The sequence below is a fragment of the Scardinius erythrophthalmus genome, assembly GCF_964197995.2.
Source record: "Scardinius erythrophthalmus genome assembly, chromosome: 16".
NCBI lineage: Eukaryota > Metazoa > Chordata > Actinopteri > Cypriniformes > Leuciscidae > Scardinius > Scardinius erythrophthalmus.
The window spans coordinates 11,136,027-11,153,883 of record NC_138236.1 but is presented as its reverse complement, the minus strand read 5'-3'; the positions used below and the strand labels follow the sequence as shown (position 1 = coordinate 11,153,883).

The 17,857-nt window shown below is 36.5% G+C and overlaps 3 protein-coding genes across 6 annotated transcripts; all 3 read right to left on the bottom strand.

Annotated features, from left to right (window-relative positions):
• Positions 1 to 205: 205 nt before the first annotated feature.
• Positions 206 to 8,157, bottom strand: aldh5a1 (aldehyde dehydrogenase 5 family, member A1 (succinate-semialdehyde dehydrogenase)). Of its 3 annotated transcripts, none has more exons than XM_081388547.1 (11): positions 8,073 to 8,157; positions 7,423 to 7,677; positions 6,647 to 6,730; positions 6,375 to 6,545; positions 6,160 to 6,276; positions 4,253 to 4,396; positions 4,018 to 4,161; positions 2,861 to 3,019; positions 2,413 to 2,576; positions 2,065 to 2,123; positions 206 to 1,609 (listed from the first exon to the last, which is right to left on the bottom strand). In XM_081388547.1, the coding sequence occupies exons 2-11, from the start codon at positions 7,645 to 7,647 to the stop codon at positions 1,398 to 1,400; spliced, it is 1,479 nt and encodes a 492-aa protein (XP_081244673.1). In that variant the 5' UTR covers positions 7,648 to 7,677; positions 8,073 to 8,157; the 3' UTR covers positions 206 to 1,397. The 3 variants fall into 3 exon arrangements, with proteins under 3 accessions (XP_081244673.1, XP_081244674.1, XP_081244672.1); XM_081388548.1 differs by having other exon boundaries at positions 7,423 to 7,699; positions 8,073 to 8,144; XM_081388546.1 differs by having other exon boundaries at positions 7,423 to 8,073.
• Positions 8,158 to 9,038: 881 nt separating this feature from the next.
• elp6 (elongator acetyltransferase complex subunit 6) lies at positions 9,039 to 10,707 on the bottom strand. Of its 2 annotated transcripts, XM_081388340.1 has the most exons (8): positions 10,599 to 10,700; positions 10,421 to 10,492; positions 10,261 to 10,339; positions 10,116 to 10,186; positions 9,918 to 10,042; positions 9,591 to 9,795; positions 9,337 to 9,492; positions 9,039 to 9,241 (listed from the first exon to the last, which is right to left on the bottom strand). In XM_081388340.1, the coding sequence occupies exons 2-8, from the start codon at positions 10,472 to 10,474 to the stop codon at positions 9,119 to 9,121; spliced, it is 813 nt and encodes a 270-aa protein (XP_081244466.1). In that variant the 5' UTR covers positions 10,475 to 10,492; positions 10,599 to 10,700; the 3' UTR covers positions 9,039 to 9,118. The 2 variants fall into 2 exon arrangements, with proteins under 2 accessions (XP_081244466.1, XP_081244465.1); XM_081388339.1 differs by having other exon boundaries at positions 10,421 to 10,707.
• Positions 10,708 to 10,799: 92 nt separating this feature from the next.
• Positions 10,800 to 17,343, bottom strand: gabpb2b (GA binding protein transcription factor subunit beta 2b). The gene is made up of 8 exons (XM_081387882.1): positions 17,168 to 17,343; positions 16,224 to 16,331; positions 15,949 to 16,116; positions 15,655 to 15,849; positions 15,356 to 15,509; positions 14,218 to 14,382; positions 14,014 to 14,132; positions 10,800 to 12,930 (listed from the first exon to the last, which is right to left on the bottom strand). Exons 2-8 carry the CDS (start codon positions 16,329 to 16,331, stop codon positions 12,574 to 12,576), a joined length of 1,266 nt encoding a protein of 421 aa, XP_081244008.1. The 5' UTR covers positions 17,168 to 17,343; the 3' UTR covers positions 10,800 to 12,573.
• Positions 17,344 to 17,857: the final 514 nt, after the last annotated feature.

The following is a 17,857-nucleotide window of genomic DNA, read 5'->3' as shown; positions in this document are numbered from 1 at the left end:
TTAATGTGCCTGATTAAAATGCACACTTTTTGTTATGATTTTTTGGTATTTGTAGTCTTGTCTCTGATACTGTACTGTATCTTTTTAACGTTCTGGTTTTACAAGCTTTTAAAATTTCTGCTTCAGCTGAAATTGCAATAGAAGCCATTTGTACCTGGCATATTGTGACGAGGAGATGCATTTCTTAAATTTTCTTTTTTGTTTTAATGCAGCTGGAGATGAAAATAAATAAAGACGTGGCACTTCACAGAGGTTAAGACTGTTTTATAACTAAAATAAGAGTTAAATATTTATAGTAGCAGTGTCAAATGTCATGAAACAGTGCATTTACTTAGTTTAGCTAAGCCATTTCATCACTAATAGCAGAAGTTGAAATGTCCAGAGATAAAGTTTCAGCTGTATTTATTAGTCTTTACATCTTCAAGCACTTTTCTGGAAACATTTCAATCCTAAGTACGAAAATTAACATACTTCTCAACATACAGTTTACAATACAATTAGGTATATCAATTGAGAATTAATATTTACAACAATAAAAAAAAAAAACTTAAATTGAGGACAGTTTCATTAAAAAAAAAATACGTTGGCACAACATTTGGCCACAATGACAACTTTGTTAACTTGCTAGACAAATCTCTATACTTCAGTACCTCAAATCAGAACAGTTTAAGCACCCAAATATATCCCATCATTTAGATTTCTACATTTTGCAGAAGCTTTTATCCAAAGCGACTTACAAAAGAGAAACAAACAACCTTCACAGTCAGTGTTTCATGTTTAGCAGTCTTACTCTATTTCTAGATTTACAAAAATAGAACACGTAGTAAGTTTAACATTAACACTCTGGAATAGCATTTTTTAGAAAGTTTGTGCTTTTATTTCTCACTGGATCAACCCCCAATCCCTATATTTGTACATCCTTAATCATTAATTGGGTTTGATTATTTTTTGTGATTAAATGAATCAGCTACACTGCAAAAAATAAAATAAAAAATTAAACTGGGTAAAAAATAATTCACAAAAACTTTAGATATTAAAGAAATCTCATCTTACACAATTACACAAAAATAGGTTTGTCTTGTTTTAAAGATGTTTAGCTATTTTTACATAAAAATAACGATTTTTTTGCAGTGTATGTTAAGTCTTATCAATCAGTTTTTCAATCAGTTATGATGGACAGAATATGAAAAGAGGGCAATTTGTACCACCTCTTTTTACAGTCATCAAAATGTCTCTGCTCTTTCAGAACATCAATTCTTATCGTCAATATTCAGTTACATCTAACTAAAAGAGAGAATGGTTCACAGCGTTTTGTAGATTATGTTTTTATGATGGTCGCTTGAATTATGGCACACTACAATTGTATTTTTTGCTCTAACCGCTAGTAACCATTGTCTTCAAGGAGAGAGTCCCCCAAAACACATGTACTTTACTTCCAGATACTCATCAATGCCATATTTGGATCCTTCTCTGCCCAGTCCAGACTGTTTGACTCCACCAAAAGAGGCTTCTGTGGTGGAGAGCAGACCTTCGTTGACCCCGACCATGCCCACCTCCAACTGCTCGGCCACTCGCCAGATCTGACTGATGTCTCTGGAGTAAAAGTAACCTGTTGAAAGAAAACAGTTTTGAATGCTATGCCACTGAAAATGACAAGAGCTAGCTGTTCTTGTTTGGTTTATTTACAGCCCTATAATAGGGTGCACTCACTTGACCATCCAGATACATTAGGGTACAATAGAGCTAAAGGAAAATGTGATTTTTGTGGTTCCATAATATATGATAAAAATAAATAAATAAATAAATAAATAAATATATATATATATATATATATATATATATTAAAAATTCTAATGTAGTCTATTGTACATGCCGTTCAACCAATAAGAAACACTCTAATCTTTTCAGCCATGTCTGATAATAAATAAACAGGCATGTGAGAAAAAGTGGCCAAACTCAAGACTGTCCAAAAAAAAAAAAAAACTTTGTAAACTCTGAAATGTAGAGACTACATAAAAAAAAAACCAAAAAAAAAACATGATTAATTTGTACAGATGGACAAACCTGCTAAACCAACAGGCGAAGCATTGGCAATAGCAAGTGCCTCCTGTTCTGTGTTGAACCTGGAAAAGAAGAAAAAAAACAGTCAGCAGCTGGCGGAAGACTCAACCAGTTATGTTAAATCATTCAACCTGAAACATATCGCTCATTAAAACCTATTCACAAAACATGTTATGATTTTATCAATCTAAATATTTGTAAAAAAATAAATTAAACTTTTCACTCAAATTATGTTGATAATATATTGAAATCTGTAGATAGATAAATCTGTAATGAAAAAGAAAATGTTTTAAATGACTACATTTGAGGTTAACAACAAGTTACATAATACAAAAACCTGTAAATACTCACTTAACAACAGGAATGAGGGGTCCAAAGGTCTCCTCCCGCATACAGAGCATGTCAGTGGTGACATTGGACAGCAGGGTGGGCTGCATGAAGGAGCCCTCCAGCCTCTTCCCACCTCGAACTATGACTGCTCCCTGTGCCACAGCATCTGCAACCTGACCCTCCACCTGAGAGAAACACCAGCATTAAATCCTTTCATCTCAACCAAATTTCCTTCACATGATCTATCTGTGTGTGTCAGTGTTGCCAAGTCAGGCTACTTTTACACTGTTACCACGGGTTGTTGTTTAAGTCCGCTGGTTGAAGTGACAACTTCGTTTTTTACCCACTGGAACGCCAATTAGGCTAGTTTTTGCCGTGATTGGGCTAGTTTTGATTAGCAATTGGACTGGTTTTTATGCAGACCTGGCAACCCTCGGTGTGTGTGCTGATTGACAGTGACATGAGGCACCTTCTCTGCGGCGCGGGTGTTGATGAGCGGCCCCTGTGTGGTGGTGGGCTCTGAGCCGTGGCCAATCTTCAGCTCGCCATCCATAGCCTTCGCCAGCTTTTCCATGAAAGCATTGTGAATCCCACTCTGCACCAAAAAGCGGTTGGAGCACACACAGGTCTACAGCAGAGAGGAGTACAAGATGCGTTGTGAGAAGAACAGCTGGTTACAAAAATGTCATATACACCATGATATTTACATGCTACTCAAGGCAATTCAAAGAATACCATTGTACTGAATCCTGATGAGTACCTATAGTTCCACTATTTTACTCATTGTTTATGAAAAATATTCTCTAAACTGTTTAGGTTAGGGATACACGATATATCGGCCACCATATCGGTATCGGCAGATATATGTTCATTTTAATGTTATCGTTATCGGCCCGATAAGAAAGAAGGATTATTTTCTTCAGCTGAGACACTTCAGATGCACACTGTTCAACATGATGGTTTTTGAATTGCTTGAAATATGATTGGAATTACTTCATAAAGGAAAATACAGTTAAGCGCAAGAAGTGCAGCACAAATCTGTCATAGAGGCTACATAAAATTATAATGAGAGCATTATTTATTGTGTGCTTGGGACATGGCTTTTAATTGTGAGACTTTTGTTTTTGTAATCAGGCTCTCAAAAATGATGTAAAAATTTGGAGTTAGATTTATCAGCCAATATATTTGTTATCGGCTTTCAAATATAAAGAATTATCGGTTATCGATATCAGTCAAAATTTTCATATCGGTGCATCCCTAGTTTTAGTGAATCTCAAAAAGAAATGTATGGGTCATATTTCTCCCCAAAATAAACAGGAAAAAAAAATAATCATCCTATTAATACTATTTTTTCATGAAAATTAAGCACATTTTCCTCACAATTCCCATTACTGTAATGCTTAATATAATTTAATATAAAATTCATGAATGTAATTATATTATACAAATATATTTATTTAAATTAAAAAGAATTCATTCATCATGCTAGTAGATTTCTAAAATTTACTGCAAAAATAACTAAGCAATAACTTTATTGTGTACATTATTGCGATTTAAAATGACTATGATATAAGCATGATATAAGATTGAAATAATACCATGATATAAGATTGAAATAACATTCACCTGGCCTGAGTTCCTGAACTTGGAGGCCATCGCTCCAGTAACGGCTTTATCAACATCTGCGCTGTCAAATACAATAAAGGGGGCGTGTCCTCCTAACTCCATGGAGACCTTTTTGACCGTTCCTGCAGCATGTCTTAGTAGTATCTGCAAAAGCATTTACTTAGGCAATTACTAAATTATGTCGAACATTAAATGTTGACCGCACACATAAATGAGATGTTGGGTGGATGTTAACCTTGCCAGTGGCCGTGGAACCGGTAAATGAGATTTTGGCCACTAGAGGGTCCGTGCAAAGCAGCTCTCCCACAGCAGGGGTCTTTTCTCTTGAGCAGGGCACCACATTAAACACCCCTGGAGGAATGCCAGCCTGAACCGACAACTAGGTAGGAATACAATAGATTATAAATTCTTTCATATACATTACCTTTCAAAAGTTTGGGGTCGATAAAACTTTTTAATGTTATTGAAAGAAGTCTCTTATGCTCACCAAAGCTGCATTTATTTGATAAAAAATTTTGTGAAATATTATTACAATTTAAAATAATTGTTTTCTATTTTAATTTATTTTGATTCATTGCTGTGATGGCAAAGATGAATTTTCAGCATCATTACTCCAGTCTTCAGTGTCACATGATCCTTCAGAAATCATTCGAAAGGCCACTTCACACTACACCGACAGACGGCAACAGACACTTTGTCGGGTTTTGTCAGATCAGTTTGTTACCACTGAGTCTGTTGGCATCTGTTGAAGCTTGTTTTCGCCGATTGAACATGCGGAATCAGATTTAGGATGTCTAAGAAGCAGAGCATGTGATACGGTAAGATTTTCTCCAGAGCAGAGAGCACTTTTTGGAAGATTCCACTCCGCTCGCTCAGTCCGCTCAAGGCCGATCCCTTAACCTAGAATGCCCTTAGAGCATTGCTGGTTTGAGAATATGTGAAATAAGCAATAAGTCCAAGGTTATGGAGTTCAAATATTGTTTAAATGAAAATGCGAACCTTATACATGAATACACAGTAAACATAAAAGTTAAGAAAGAAGAAAGAAGAAATTGAAAGGGAGTGTGGAGAACCCGAGTTAGCAAAGATTCAGTTTGTGATGTACTCACTGCGAAGATGAAGTCTGAAATACCTTTGCAGTGGTATACACCGCCCACGCTGATGAGAGCACAGTTTATATGAATATGTAAACAAAAATACCAGCGGTAAGAAAAAAGAAGTAAAGAAAACATCTGATCATAGTGATGTAGATTTTGCACCAGCTCTGCAATTCGGCACTATTCAATCGTCACATCACGTTCATTTATACCAATTTCTACAATATTGTTTTAAACTGTGGTGAAAATCAAGCTTTTAAAAATTGTTTATATGTCTATATGGTGTTTTTTTAATATGCTTTAAGACAAACCATCTGCAAATTCTCAAGTCAACACCATTGCTGAGTAATTTCTCCTTAAAACTGCAGTGAAGCAGACAGTATAAAAAACACGGTTTGAAATCGCTGGTGTTTCTGACGTCACAAACTACCTTGTAAATAAATCACGTCAACGTGTGATCGTCAACGAGTGGATCTCTGAGCTGGTGTGAGTGAGTGCAGGCGGGGATAATTTAAATATTCATAGAACCACGTATACTAAAGGAGGCAAGGGTGTAGAGTTACATTCAAGCTATTTTAAGGCATGAAGATTTTTTTTTCAAGGAAAACGTTTAAAAATGTCATTTTGGTCATCAAAGATGAGTTTTAAGTGATAAAATTATTGACTACAGGGGGACTTTAAAGCCACAAATAGTTGTTTAGTCATGTTATCTACAGGCCTACTGTAATTGAGATATTTATTCAAGAAATTAATTACAAACAGAAAGACGTTTAGTACATAGAAATTTCATTTCAGAGCAAGATTTGAGCAAACATAGTTCAACCGGTGAGTGTGAGCAGTACGTGAGTGTAGCGTTCGCATGGGCCGTAAGTGACTGAGCGGAGCGATTTGGCATAGAGCTGAATATGACACGCACTGGCATGCTCTGCTGGGAAGTGATAAAAAAATAAAAATCTTACTGACTCCAAACTTTTTTACGTAGTGTATCTATAAATATGTATCTATAATATGACTAGTTTAATGGCTTTAATGGAAACCGACAGACCTCAGCAAGGGCCAGAGCAGAGAGAGGTGTGTCCTCAGCCGGCTTCACCACTACAGTACAGCCCACCGCAAGCGCGGCGCCCACCTTCCTGGTTATCATGGCACTGGGGAAATTCCACTGTAGGGAGAAAAAGTTGAAAACCACAGCTGGCAGTTTTAGTTCAGCTCATTGAACCTGATGGTGTTATGCTATCAGAACGAAGAAGGAAGTCTCACAGGTGTGATGATGGAAGCCACTCCCACCGGCTGCTTGAGTAACAGGATCTTGCGGTCCTTGGCTGAAGGTGCAACAATATCTCCATATACACGTCTGGCCTCTTCAGAGAACCACTCCAGAAAGGAGGCAGAATATGTAATCTCTCCAAGAGACTCCTTCATGGGCTTCCCCTGTACACACATATGTGTTATAACATCTCCTAAAATATGGATCCTTGTAAATGGACATGTTAAGAAGTTGTAGACTGTATGTAATAGGTCAGTATACTTACACACTCTGCTGTGATCAACTTGGCAAGATCGTCCCTGTGCTGAATGATGAGATCAAACCATTTCCGCAACAAAATGCTTCTTTCCTGCAAAGAGAAATCAATATGAGAACAAATTTTTATATCAAATTAAATGAAAACTTTGTTTATAAAAAAAAAAAACTAAAACAGTAATATTGTGAAATATTATTACAATTTCTCATTCTAATATGCTGCTCAAGAAACATTTCTTATAATCGATGTAAAAAAAAAAAGTTCCGCCTAATATTTTTGAAGGAACCAATATTTTTTTTAGGATTCTTTGATGAATAGAAAGTTCAAAAGTACAGCATTTATTTGAAATACAAAATTTCTTTAATGTAAAATGCATTTTGTAACTTTTGTTCAATTTAATGCATCCTCGCTGAATAAATGTATTAATGCAACACTAGACTTAAATTATGCAACATACAGGTTACATTTTTGTTTATTTTTGAAAGAAATATGACCAGTTTTTAAGGGAGAAAACAATTGTAAACTAAAGTGAATATTTTTCTAAATAATATGTGGAAAAAGTGTAACTTTAGGTACCTTTGAGTACCATGTAAATACTACGGTGTGTACACGGTGTTATACACACACACACACACACACACACATACATACATATATACACACACACACACACACACATACATACATATGCACCGGTTCGTTCTTGTAAAGAATTAAGTCCAATGCAGAAGAGTTAAATGACAATCCAGCAAAATAATAACATTTCCCACACATATTAATTTCACCTTGGCTGTATGACTCTTCCACAGGTGAAACGCTTTGTATGCAGCATTGACAGCGTCTTGAGCTTCCTTAGTACCGCAGTTTGACACATTCGCGATTTCTTCTCCAGTGGCTGGATCTAACACGGGGAACGTGGATGCAGCGGAGACCCAGCGCCCATCTATGAAGCCTTCAGTCCGCAGGAGCTGCGCTGACACGTCGAGGCTGTACGGCCGCTGCTGCAGCATGATGGGCACTGTGGGTCGGCCAGAGAACACCTGCCGGAGAATACACCGACCTCTTGAGAGATATAAACTGCCCATGTTAAAACCTGACAGGCCTAATAACACAACAGCTCTGTATGTTTGTCTGCAGATTGAGGCGTGCAAGAAGTCTAATATCAAGATCAAACCAGTCTAAGAGGGCGGTCGCTTTAAACCATAGACTGTAAAAAAAAAATAACACGTGATTATGCGCTTGTAACAGTATTTCCTTATTTAATTATGCTATAGACTCATTCAATATGTATAACGTTAGCTGAAAAAAATTGCTTCGTTAATTTCCGCTCTTACTCTTAAAACGCTAAAGTCGGAGTGTTAAAACGGAATTATAAGACAATTTGGATCGTTTGGATTGCATGTGGCATGTTGCATACACTCTGCTTTTCACTCACTGCAAAGCAGGAAATTCTATCGGGTTCAAGAGACGGTTGTGGTGGAAGACGACATTAGCGACGTCCGATTCATGAAAGAGTCGGAACTTATTAATGAATCAGTTGAACCGGTTAAAAAACGGTCCAAATGATTCGTACACGAGTCAGTCCGTTGAACCACACCATATAACTTCTATTTACCCATGGTATTTACCACACAGTAGCCTGTAATATGCCAGATTATTAGCCTTGAACCGAACTGTTCAAAGGAATCGATTCGCGGAAATGAATCTGCGTGGCACATAAACAGCTCTGGTCTGATACAAGCAACATAAGCTCAACAGCGCCTTCTGTGGCAACTTTACATAAGCGACTATGCAAAAAATCTCGTATCGTAAATTAAAAATATATATAGTATGTCCTATGCTTGAGGACACCTCAAAGGAAGAATAAAAATAGTCTTCAAACAAGATGAAACTGCATTTGCTTTCTCCCTTATTCATCCACCGCTTTATCCTCTACAGCAGTATTTCTCAACTCCAGTCCTCAAGACCCACTTGAGGGTCTTGATCTGAATGTTTCAGATGTGTCCCTGTTCAACACACCAAGAAGCTGACGAGTTGAATCAGGTGTTTTAAATAGTGAGACATCTAAAACACCAGGACTAAAGTTGAGAAACACTGCTCTACAGGGCCGCAGGGATGCTGGAGCCTTTTCTAATGTCTTGGGCCACAGGCAGGGGACACCCTGGACACATCACAGGACTAGTCAGAAATCAAATATGTTCAAATATCCCCACAGTAATTATGGATTTTCCTTGAGCTTTGTTCTTGTGTCCCTTTAAACAAAAGCATTGACTAGCATCAAGCTCTTGATGTATGTTTGTACATTGAATGTTGATGCTTTTGCTAGCACCCATTTCCTGCTACACAAAATGAACTCGGCAAGTAATGCAAACAACAAGAGAACAAAACAACAGCAACTGGTGATGTATTATATATCTATTTATTTACATGAAACAAAATACATAATTACATTATGTATGACTTAGACTTTCATTTGAAAACTTAGAGAACAGCACTAGAAGTCCCTCGAGCAAAAAATGACGCTCCTTTATCATGGACCTTAAAATGAAATATTTTTCGTGAGATGTACATAGTCTCTCCACTCTGTCGCCACCAAACCTGCATCTGGAAAACATAAGCAAACATCAAAATGTCAACTCAAATCAGGGCCATTTGTTACAGAGTAACAAATTTTACAGAGTTTTAACAATAAACTGCACCTGTCCATGTATGTCCCTGCAGTAACCCGTGGGTAACCCCTCCACATGTAATGCCAAGTTACACTGATGAACTAGTCCCCTCTGGAGCAGGTTTGCTCCCTCTTCATCATCATCTACATCCTCCTCCTCACATCTCACCAGTATTACCATATTACCCTAGACATCAAGACAAAAAAATAATGTCTTTACACAATGAAGCATTGAATCAATAGTCTGACATTATTTCAGTCACTGACCCAAAAACACTGACTCACCTGTAACTCAGTGCACACAGTGGCTTGGCAGTAGAGGGTAAAGTCTAGTATTGATCCAACAGTAACACCTAAACTCAGGAGCACGCTGAGATCATCTATGAGTAACACTGGAGGACCCCATGATTCACCATCATCACCATCTCCATTCTGACTCACAGAAGTTTCCACAAATCTGAACAGATCTTTCAATCCAGCACCTGGGGACCTAGAAAAACAAAATGGCAAGTCTAGTCTTTTTTTTTCTTTATATATCTAACTTAAACTTATAGGAAGAGGGAACGGAGAGAAATGTATTTAAACTAGATTTCCAGAGCATGCTATACATGCCTGAGATAACTCAAATGTTGTGTCCCCTGACTGCTCTCCTCCTGTAATATAGCTCCGATAGAGTCCTTCAGTCCTTCGAGAAACACTAGCTGGCCCTTCTCTCTTGCCTGGGCCAGACTCACTCCCTGCACGGAAACATTATGAACAAGTCATATCAATGTAATAATCAAAATGTCAAAATAGAGCAAATAGACTTACCAGCCTCTGACCGACAGCACTATAGTGGCTGAAGGACTGAACAAGACCCAGAAAACACACCTTACAGCCAGCTGGAAATATATAAGTTGAAAAATAAACTTATATTAACACAAGATTTCCTCACTGTGTACAGTAGGTCACTTACCACGTAAATAGAAAGACAGATAATGATGAATGAGGAATGATGCATCAGCTTGCCTGTCAGACACCAGGATGAAGTCACTCTACAAGTACAGAAGACATCGGTTCGAGACAATGACATTTTGTGACTTACATTAAGAGCTGTAATTACTATAATCAGTTACCGGTTTGAAACTGTCTGGAGTGGAATTGAGAATATTGTTCAATTCTGGAAACATGACTGTGAGAGAGATGAACTACACAACAGTTGAGCAGGATATGATGGTGTCTTTTCTCTACCTCTAATTTTCTTCAGTATCGTATAGTAAAGGAGAAGAAAACGTGAGAATAATAATAATGTACCTAAAGTGTGGAATTACATCAATTGCTTTTACATTACGAAACGATACATATAAATATGAAGAAATATCTCACGCTTGCCTCCTGTGCTAGTAACGTGGGTACGGAAGTCGCAGTAGGACAATCATTCTGAAAAACGCGTTTCGATTGAGTAGTTTGAAATCAGGACTAGCGAAAGCGAGGAATTTCACTACGAAGGAAAATGTGAATAAATACGTTTTTTAATAAGTGAAAGAATATTTTCTTCAATAAATAAATCAGTAGAAGATATACCAAACCTCAGAAATATTTATTTTGACCAAAAATGCAGCTGCAAATGCACTAAAGACAGGCCCCAATAGTGTTTCATTAGAAAAATAATATATATGTAAAAAATATACACACAAGAAATCTTAGGGAAAAACTGCTGATCTATGTTATATATCATGTGCTTGTGTCTGCTTTAAGTTAAAACTCTAAGCATTTGCTTCCATCAAACTGAAATACAATGAGTAATTCTGGCCCTGAAACAAATTTTACAAGAAAATAAAAGTGTAAACAAACCTGAAACTAATTTCAACAGATATTATCTAATGTCGATGTTCACATAAGATTGTTATTTTTTTTACCTATAAAGCACTGCTGAAGACATCATATACAATTGAAATTCTAAGTGCATAAAAAGCAAGAAAAATAAAAGGGAAAAACATGGTCTTGTCCAAATGAATCGCTCATTCAATAAATAGTGCAATGTCCTTCAAAATCTTAATATTCATGGGTTTAGATGGAAGAAAACAAATATTTTCATATGTACAGAATAAAATAAGTTGTGCACAATAATGGTTATGCAAGCCCTTAAAATTCAATTTGTGGAAGGTTAATCATCAGCTGTGTACCTAAAAACAAACAAACAAATAAAACAGAAAAGATAATGCAAAACTTTTCTATGAGAAGGAAATCTATAAAGCATTTGAGGTCTAGTTCCATAAAATTTCTTACGGCATTCATTCATTTACATTTTAAAACCTGACATACACCAACTGATGATATAACTTCACGGAAAGACTGACAGTAAAAGCTGCCAACTGGGGAATTTTACAGGGAAACACAAAATAGGCACATGGACCACGCCATGGAATGCAAGCACAGACATGTTGCATACTTTTAGAGCACAAAACTTTGAAATGCAAATCGTGATTTAGTGTCTAACAGAACAAAGGAAATTATGGAAGATAAAAAAAAGTTAAACAACCATTGCTCTTTATTGTACTCTGAATAGAGTAAGTTATCTCTATAAATAGCTAAAAGTGTTATAAAACATGAAAGAGTTTGCTCAAGTAAATACATAGCTACTTCGATTATCACGCCTCACACTGCAGGAGCAGGTCAATGTTACACAAAGCCATAACATAATAGATGACTTATCTCTCAATAATGTTTAGTATGGTTTATATGATATACTGTTGACCTTCACTCTCATGTCACTATTTCAGGAATGTTCTGTTCAAGTTAAGCTAAATTGACACAATTTGCAATGTATTATTATTTTTTTTTTTAAAGAAACAAAAAGTTTACTAGTTTATTTTAAGTGTATTCCTATAACCACGACCTGCATTTAAAAAATAAATAAAACTAGAAAAGGATGAGTCAAAATGGTGTGCATTGAACCCAGAACATTCCTTTAAGTACACTATTGTGCATACTAATAGTACAGTATGCACTGGAGTTGCATAATAGGGCTTGATTGAAAAGCATCTTGCACCGCTGTATGTTAAAAGAACACGCCTGATTTTCCTATTCTGCCAATCTGAGCAGCCTAGCAAAATATAATTCACGCTACGTCTTTGTAGAGGTCTGTAGAGAAACTGAATGCTAAAAGTGTAAAAAGGATCAAACAAAAGGTTATGATTTACAATAAATAAATACAACATGCCACTCCAGGTACACAGACTAGAAGAGTGTATGTAATTCCTGAGTGTTTGAGTCTTTGGGTTCACTGCTACGGTGTGCCCTCAGAAGTGGCTGTGATATCTGCCGCCTCTACTAACGTCACTGTTTCTCCTGCTGTTGAATCAAGGGGCTCCTCCTTAATGATGATGGCCCCTTCTGGCAACATGACAACTTCCTCTTCACCAACCACCTCCTCCTCCTCCTCCTCTTCTTGGAGCACCACTTCCTCTTGGGGCTCTGTGCTGGTGCCATTGGTCTGGCCATTGGCAATGGCTTCTAGTTTAAGCCTGTACCGCTCAGCTTCCTGTTCCTTTCTTAGTAACTGCTGTCGGTACTCCTGGGCTTTTCTGTTTGCCTCTTTTAGTTGCTGTTCCAGTAGCTCCCTACTGTCCTTCTCATCGGACTCCTGCAGAAAACATCAAACAATTAAAGTCCCCATCAGGGTTGGGAATCAAAAATCGATCCCAATTCTGGAATCGGATACTTGTTATAAAATAAAAAATTTGATTACACTTAGCATTTCAATATGATTGTGAGCATTTTAATATGATCTTAAACCATTCAAGCCAAAGATGATGCAAATTCAGAATGCGAATAATGAATTGAGTTCTCTTTTGCATCTTCTTGCGCTTGAACTGATCAAAATATCCTCGGAAATGCAGTCAGTTATGTCTTAAGTGAACAAACAGTTGAGAAAGAAAACACATGTGTAACAGTAAATTGGATCTGTGCATTCGGTCTTAAAGTGACAGCAGCCTAATAAACCTACTGCCGTCTGTCACTCATTACTGTTAATCAATGAACAAAAGAAAATGAAAATCACTCACTAATCTATATTTTATTTATAAAAGAAAACTATGCAGTGTTATTTTACATTTAATTTAAATTGTTGAACTTTGTTCAGGTGTATTTATTTGTGCTATTGCTAATTTGCTTATTTGTTCTTATTGTATTACTGACTGTTTACTTGTCTTTAATAATGTTTGAAGTGTAGATCTGGCTGCTGATTTTTCTTCATGGTATTCAACCTCAACAGAATGTTTTGCAAATAGAAAGAATATATAATAATAAAAATGTTCGATATATTAATGTTTGACCCCTATTGGAATCGAAACTGGGAATCAATCAGAATCGGAATCGCTCAAGTTCAAAAGATACCCAACCCTAGCCCCATGAAATCAAAAATCTAAATTTTTTCTTTTTTAATAGAATATTGCAATATTTATTATAAATGACTTATCCAGGACAACCTGTCACTCATATGACATCACAGCAACAGCAAACCACAATGATCCAATCAATTCTCAATGGACAAAATCAAGTCCCGCCCTACATTTTTTTTCTTGTTCGAGAAGCAGTTTCGCTCAGATATACGTCACAATAGTGAAGAAAAGATTACCACAACTTCCGTTTCATGCCGACTTTAACCCTGATATTAGTTTTGCATTCCAAAAAGTACGATTTAAATAAGAATCTTTACTGGTCGCACCTTATGTTTGACATCTGTGTGGTTTACGGTTGATTCGAATTTCCGCTTCCGTGTTGGAACTGGTTTGGTGTCCTCTGTTATGATTTCTTCTGAAATCTGGCCCGCTGGCACTGCAACCACTAATATATACAGGCATGTCAGAATATAAATACTGCATCCAAGTCCTAAAAGAACTATAAACTAATGCTGCAGCAATCTACTCACTTTGCTGCCCCTGCATTGTGACAAAGAATTTCTGTCCCAAGTTGCCAGACTGCAGGCTTCCCTGTTGGTCGGTTACTATGGTGATGACTCTCTGGCCATCTTCCCCAACAAGATGCTGGATGGCAGAATCCACTGAATCAGCAGCAATCACACTCTCTGAAGCTCCTGCAGAAATACATAGAAGCAGTTTGTTTGCAAGGGAGAAATACACTATAACATTCTCTAGGTGCATACAGTTCAAATATAGGTTCAAACTTTAAAAGGTTAATTTAATCCTGTTGTCTATGTTCCCAAATGTCAATATTAAAATGAACATTAAACAAGCACAAAATGCAAGAAAAATTGGCTTTAGTGAGTAAATAAAATGCCAGTTGGCAGGTAATTTTCTTATGACCTGCAACAAAATCAGTCGTAGAACCCTGCTAAAGAAACATGTCACAACTAACGCATTTACCTCAAGGGAAAATTAATCATAAGTTTACAGCATTTTTAATAAAGCTTACCAAGGTTTCATTTATTTGATCAAAACAACAGTAATATTGTGAACAGTGTTGAGGTGTAATTTTTCTGTAATTGAATTACTTCTGATGTAATTGCATTACAGTATATAGACTATAGAACAATTCTATATAAAACAATATTGGATTTATCATCAAAATGTAATGTCTAATGTTAAAATGTATGTTTTTAATGTAACCTTCTCGCTACTCGATACTTTGGTCAGTTCAAAAGCAATTTATGCAATTTTATATTTATTTTTAAAAGCAGTTTTATGTCTATTCTTGTATTGTTCAACTGGTCGAGGTTGATATGGGATTTAGAAAGTAATTATTAATAAGTAATGCAATACTTTTTAGACACAGTGATTAGTACAGTAATCTAATTACACTGTTAAAGATGTAATTAGTAGCTAGTAATTAATTACTATTTTTATATTAACTTACCCAACACTGACTGACACTTTTTGTATTTTAACATATTTAAAAATGTAATTTATTCCTTTGATGAATTCCTCATTATAATATGCTGATTTGGTGCATAAGAAACATTTCTTATTATTGTCAATGTTGAAAACAGTTGGGCTGCTTAATATTTTTCTGGAAACAGTGATTCTTTAATGAATAGAAAGTTCAAATACCTGTTTTAGCCTTAGAATTGGTGAGAACAATATCAGAGAGATTGACCACCCCAGAGGAGGATATGATGAACTGAGGAGGACTGGCGGTGGCGGGTGACGTGCTGCTTAGGATAGTCCTCTCTGGATTCATGTTCACTTGGTTCTGCATTCCCTCCTAGAATAATAAACAATAAAGTCAAGTTAAGATACTGCAGCTTGATTTCACCCAAGACCATTGTTAAATACACAGCAGCTGGTGACTTGTAGATCGAGCCTTAATATCTACTAGCACAACACATCATTAAAAAGCAAATTTCCACCTGTAACAAGAGCATCAGCTCAGTGTTTCCTCGGTCCACTGCAATGTTAAAAGGCGTCTTGTCAAACTTGCTGAGGGCGTGAGTATCAGCGCTGTATTTGACCAACAGCTCCACGACTCCCCTGTGCCCATGTTCTGTAGCCCAGTGCAAGGCTGTCATTTTCAGCATGTCTTTGGCATTGATGTCTGCTCCACTCTGTCCCAGGTAAGTGCAAAATCAGATTCAACAACAATAAAAATTCAGAATGTTAAAATTCAAACAATCCAATACTATTCTGAGATCATCTGTTCTTACCTTGACCAATAATTCAACGATGCTCGAGTGGCCCTCAGCCGCAGCCATGTGGAGGGGCGTCCGATCGACTTTAGTGCGGGCATCTCTACTCACGCCGGCACGGAGAAGCACCTCAGCGGTGGAGTAGTGCCCATATTGTGCTGCTAAATGAAGCGGCGAGGTTCCCAGCTAAAACATATTCCCACTGTCATTACTGTTATAGTGAAATGCAGATTATAAATAGCAGACAATAGGTCTGCATTTGTAGTATCCTTTGAGCAGCAAATACAACTCACCCAGTCTGTAGTAAAAGGGGCTCCATTGGCCATAAGTGACCTCACTTCATCATCCTGTCCTTTCCGCGCTGCCTCCAACAAACGCTTTCCCAAATCCACAAGCGACATCTAATGATGCAAATATTGATACTGAAAAGTTGCTTTATATCTGGACAACCACCTGTTTACAGTCATGGGGTGTTAAACCAGATGTAGTGTTTCAAAAAAAATGTCCAAAAGATGTTAATGAAACGGTTTTCTATCTATATATATATCTATATATACACAACCTGTGTGCTGCTGAAGGACACTGTGGTTATATTAATCATAAGACTTTATTCCACAGGGATTTCCACAGTGCCAGGAAGCGGGTGTGTACATTAATGTAAGACATAATTCATCATCAATGACAGGACGGGAAATAGTCATCATTTTATAATATGGCAAGTTCCGGGGGAAGTTGATTTCATGCTGGACACTTTTGTTTACAATACCCGTGTGTGGCTCGATGGACATTTTCACACACTTTAATTTAAAAAGTCAGGTTAACCGTCAATTATATAGTGTTATTATTTACAACACAAAAAGTTAGATTTCTATCAAAACAAGTCCAACAATGACTATTGTTGCCATATTGGTTGTCTTCAACGTGATTTAATATACAGTCTATTTTCCGAGATATTAAACTAAGAAACTGTTTTTGTGCGCACGCTGATAATCTGACAAGTAAAGAACAAATTATTGAAAGTGCACATTTATCCTCTTCAACAAGTTGAGTAAGTTAAGTTACGCTTAAAAGTTTTTAAGTTAGAAAATAGCTGTCCGTATTGACAGGAGATCGTCTGCAGTTACAAATCACCAAAACCATGTAAAATATGTCATTAAAATCTCTTTTAATGACAGTTCATCAAACTCCTGCAGGCAGTTTTTAGTAAACGGAATAAAGCAAAACTTCAGCTGCTCACCTCACCGAAATGTTTCCCGAAGACTATTACTTTATTATAACACGTTAGACACGGTAAAAACCAGGCGTATGCTTCGGTTGTTTAATGCGATTTAGTGTTCTATCATACTTTTCGATACTTTTTGAAAACAAAAATAACATAGATTGACTATTTATCATCAAAGATGGCGCACGAACGGTACCGGAAGTAGAAATATTTGATTGGTTCTTCTGTGGTAGTGTTTAAAAGTTGAGACGTCTGTAGCGCACCCTACTGCATTAACTTGTAGATAGGTTTATGGAAATTAATTTCCTCCAACTTGTTATTTGACTATTTTAATCTCTCTTTAGGATTGGACTGCTGAGATTGCTATGTTTTTCAATTTAAAAGATTTAAAAGCACTAATTCGGGGTCATGTGCACGTTTGCATTGAAATAAATTGTGTATTAATCATAATGCATTGTCACATTATGAATTTTTTTTTTTTTTGCCAATGTAGTATTGATGCTGTTCAAATTTTTAATAAATATTTTAAATATATGTTTCATTAAAAATACATTATGCTATTGTTTACTCAATGTGACACACTGCATTATGTTTAATACACAGTTTAATGCAAAAGTGCACACTGATATTTACTGTTTTTAAATAGTGAGAATTGGCAAATTGGGGATTCTCAGCAGTTCTATCCTAAAGACTATGAGAGATTTA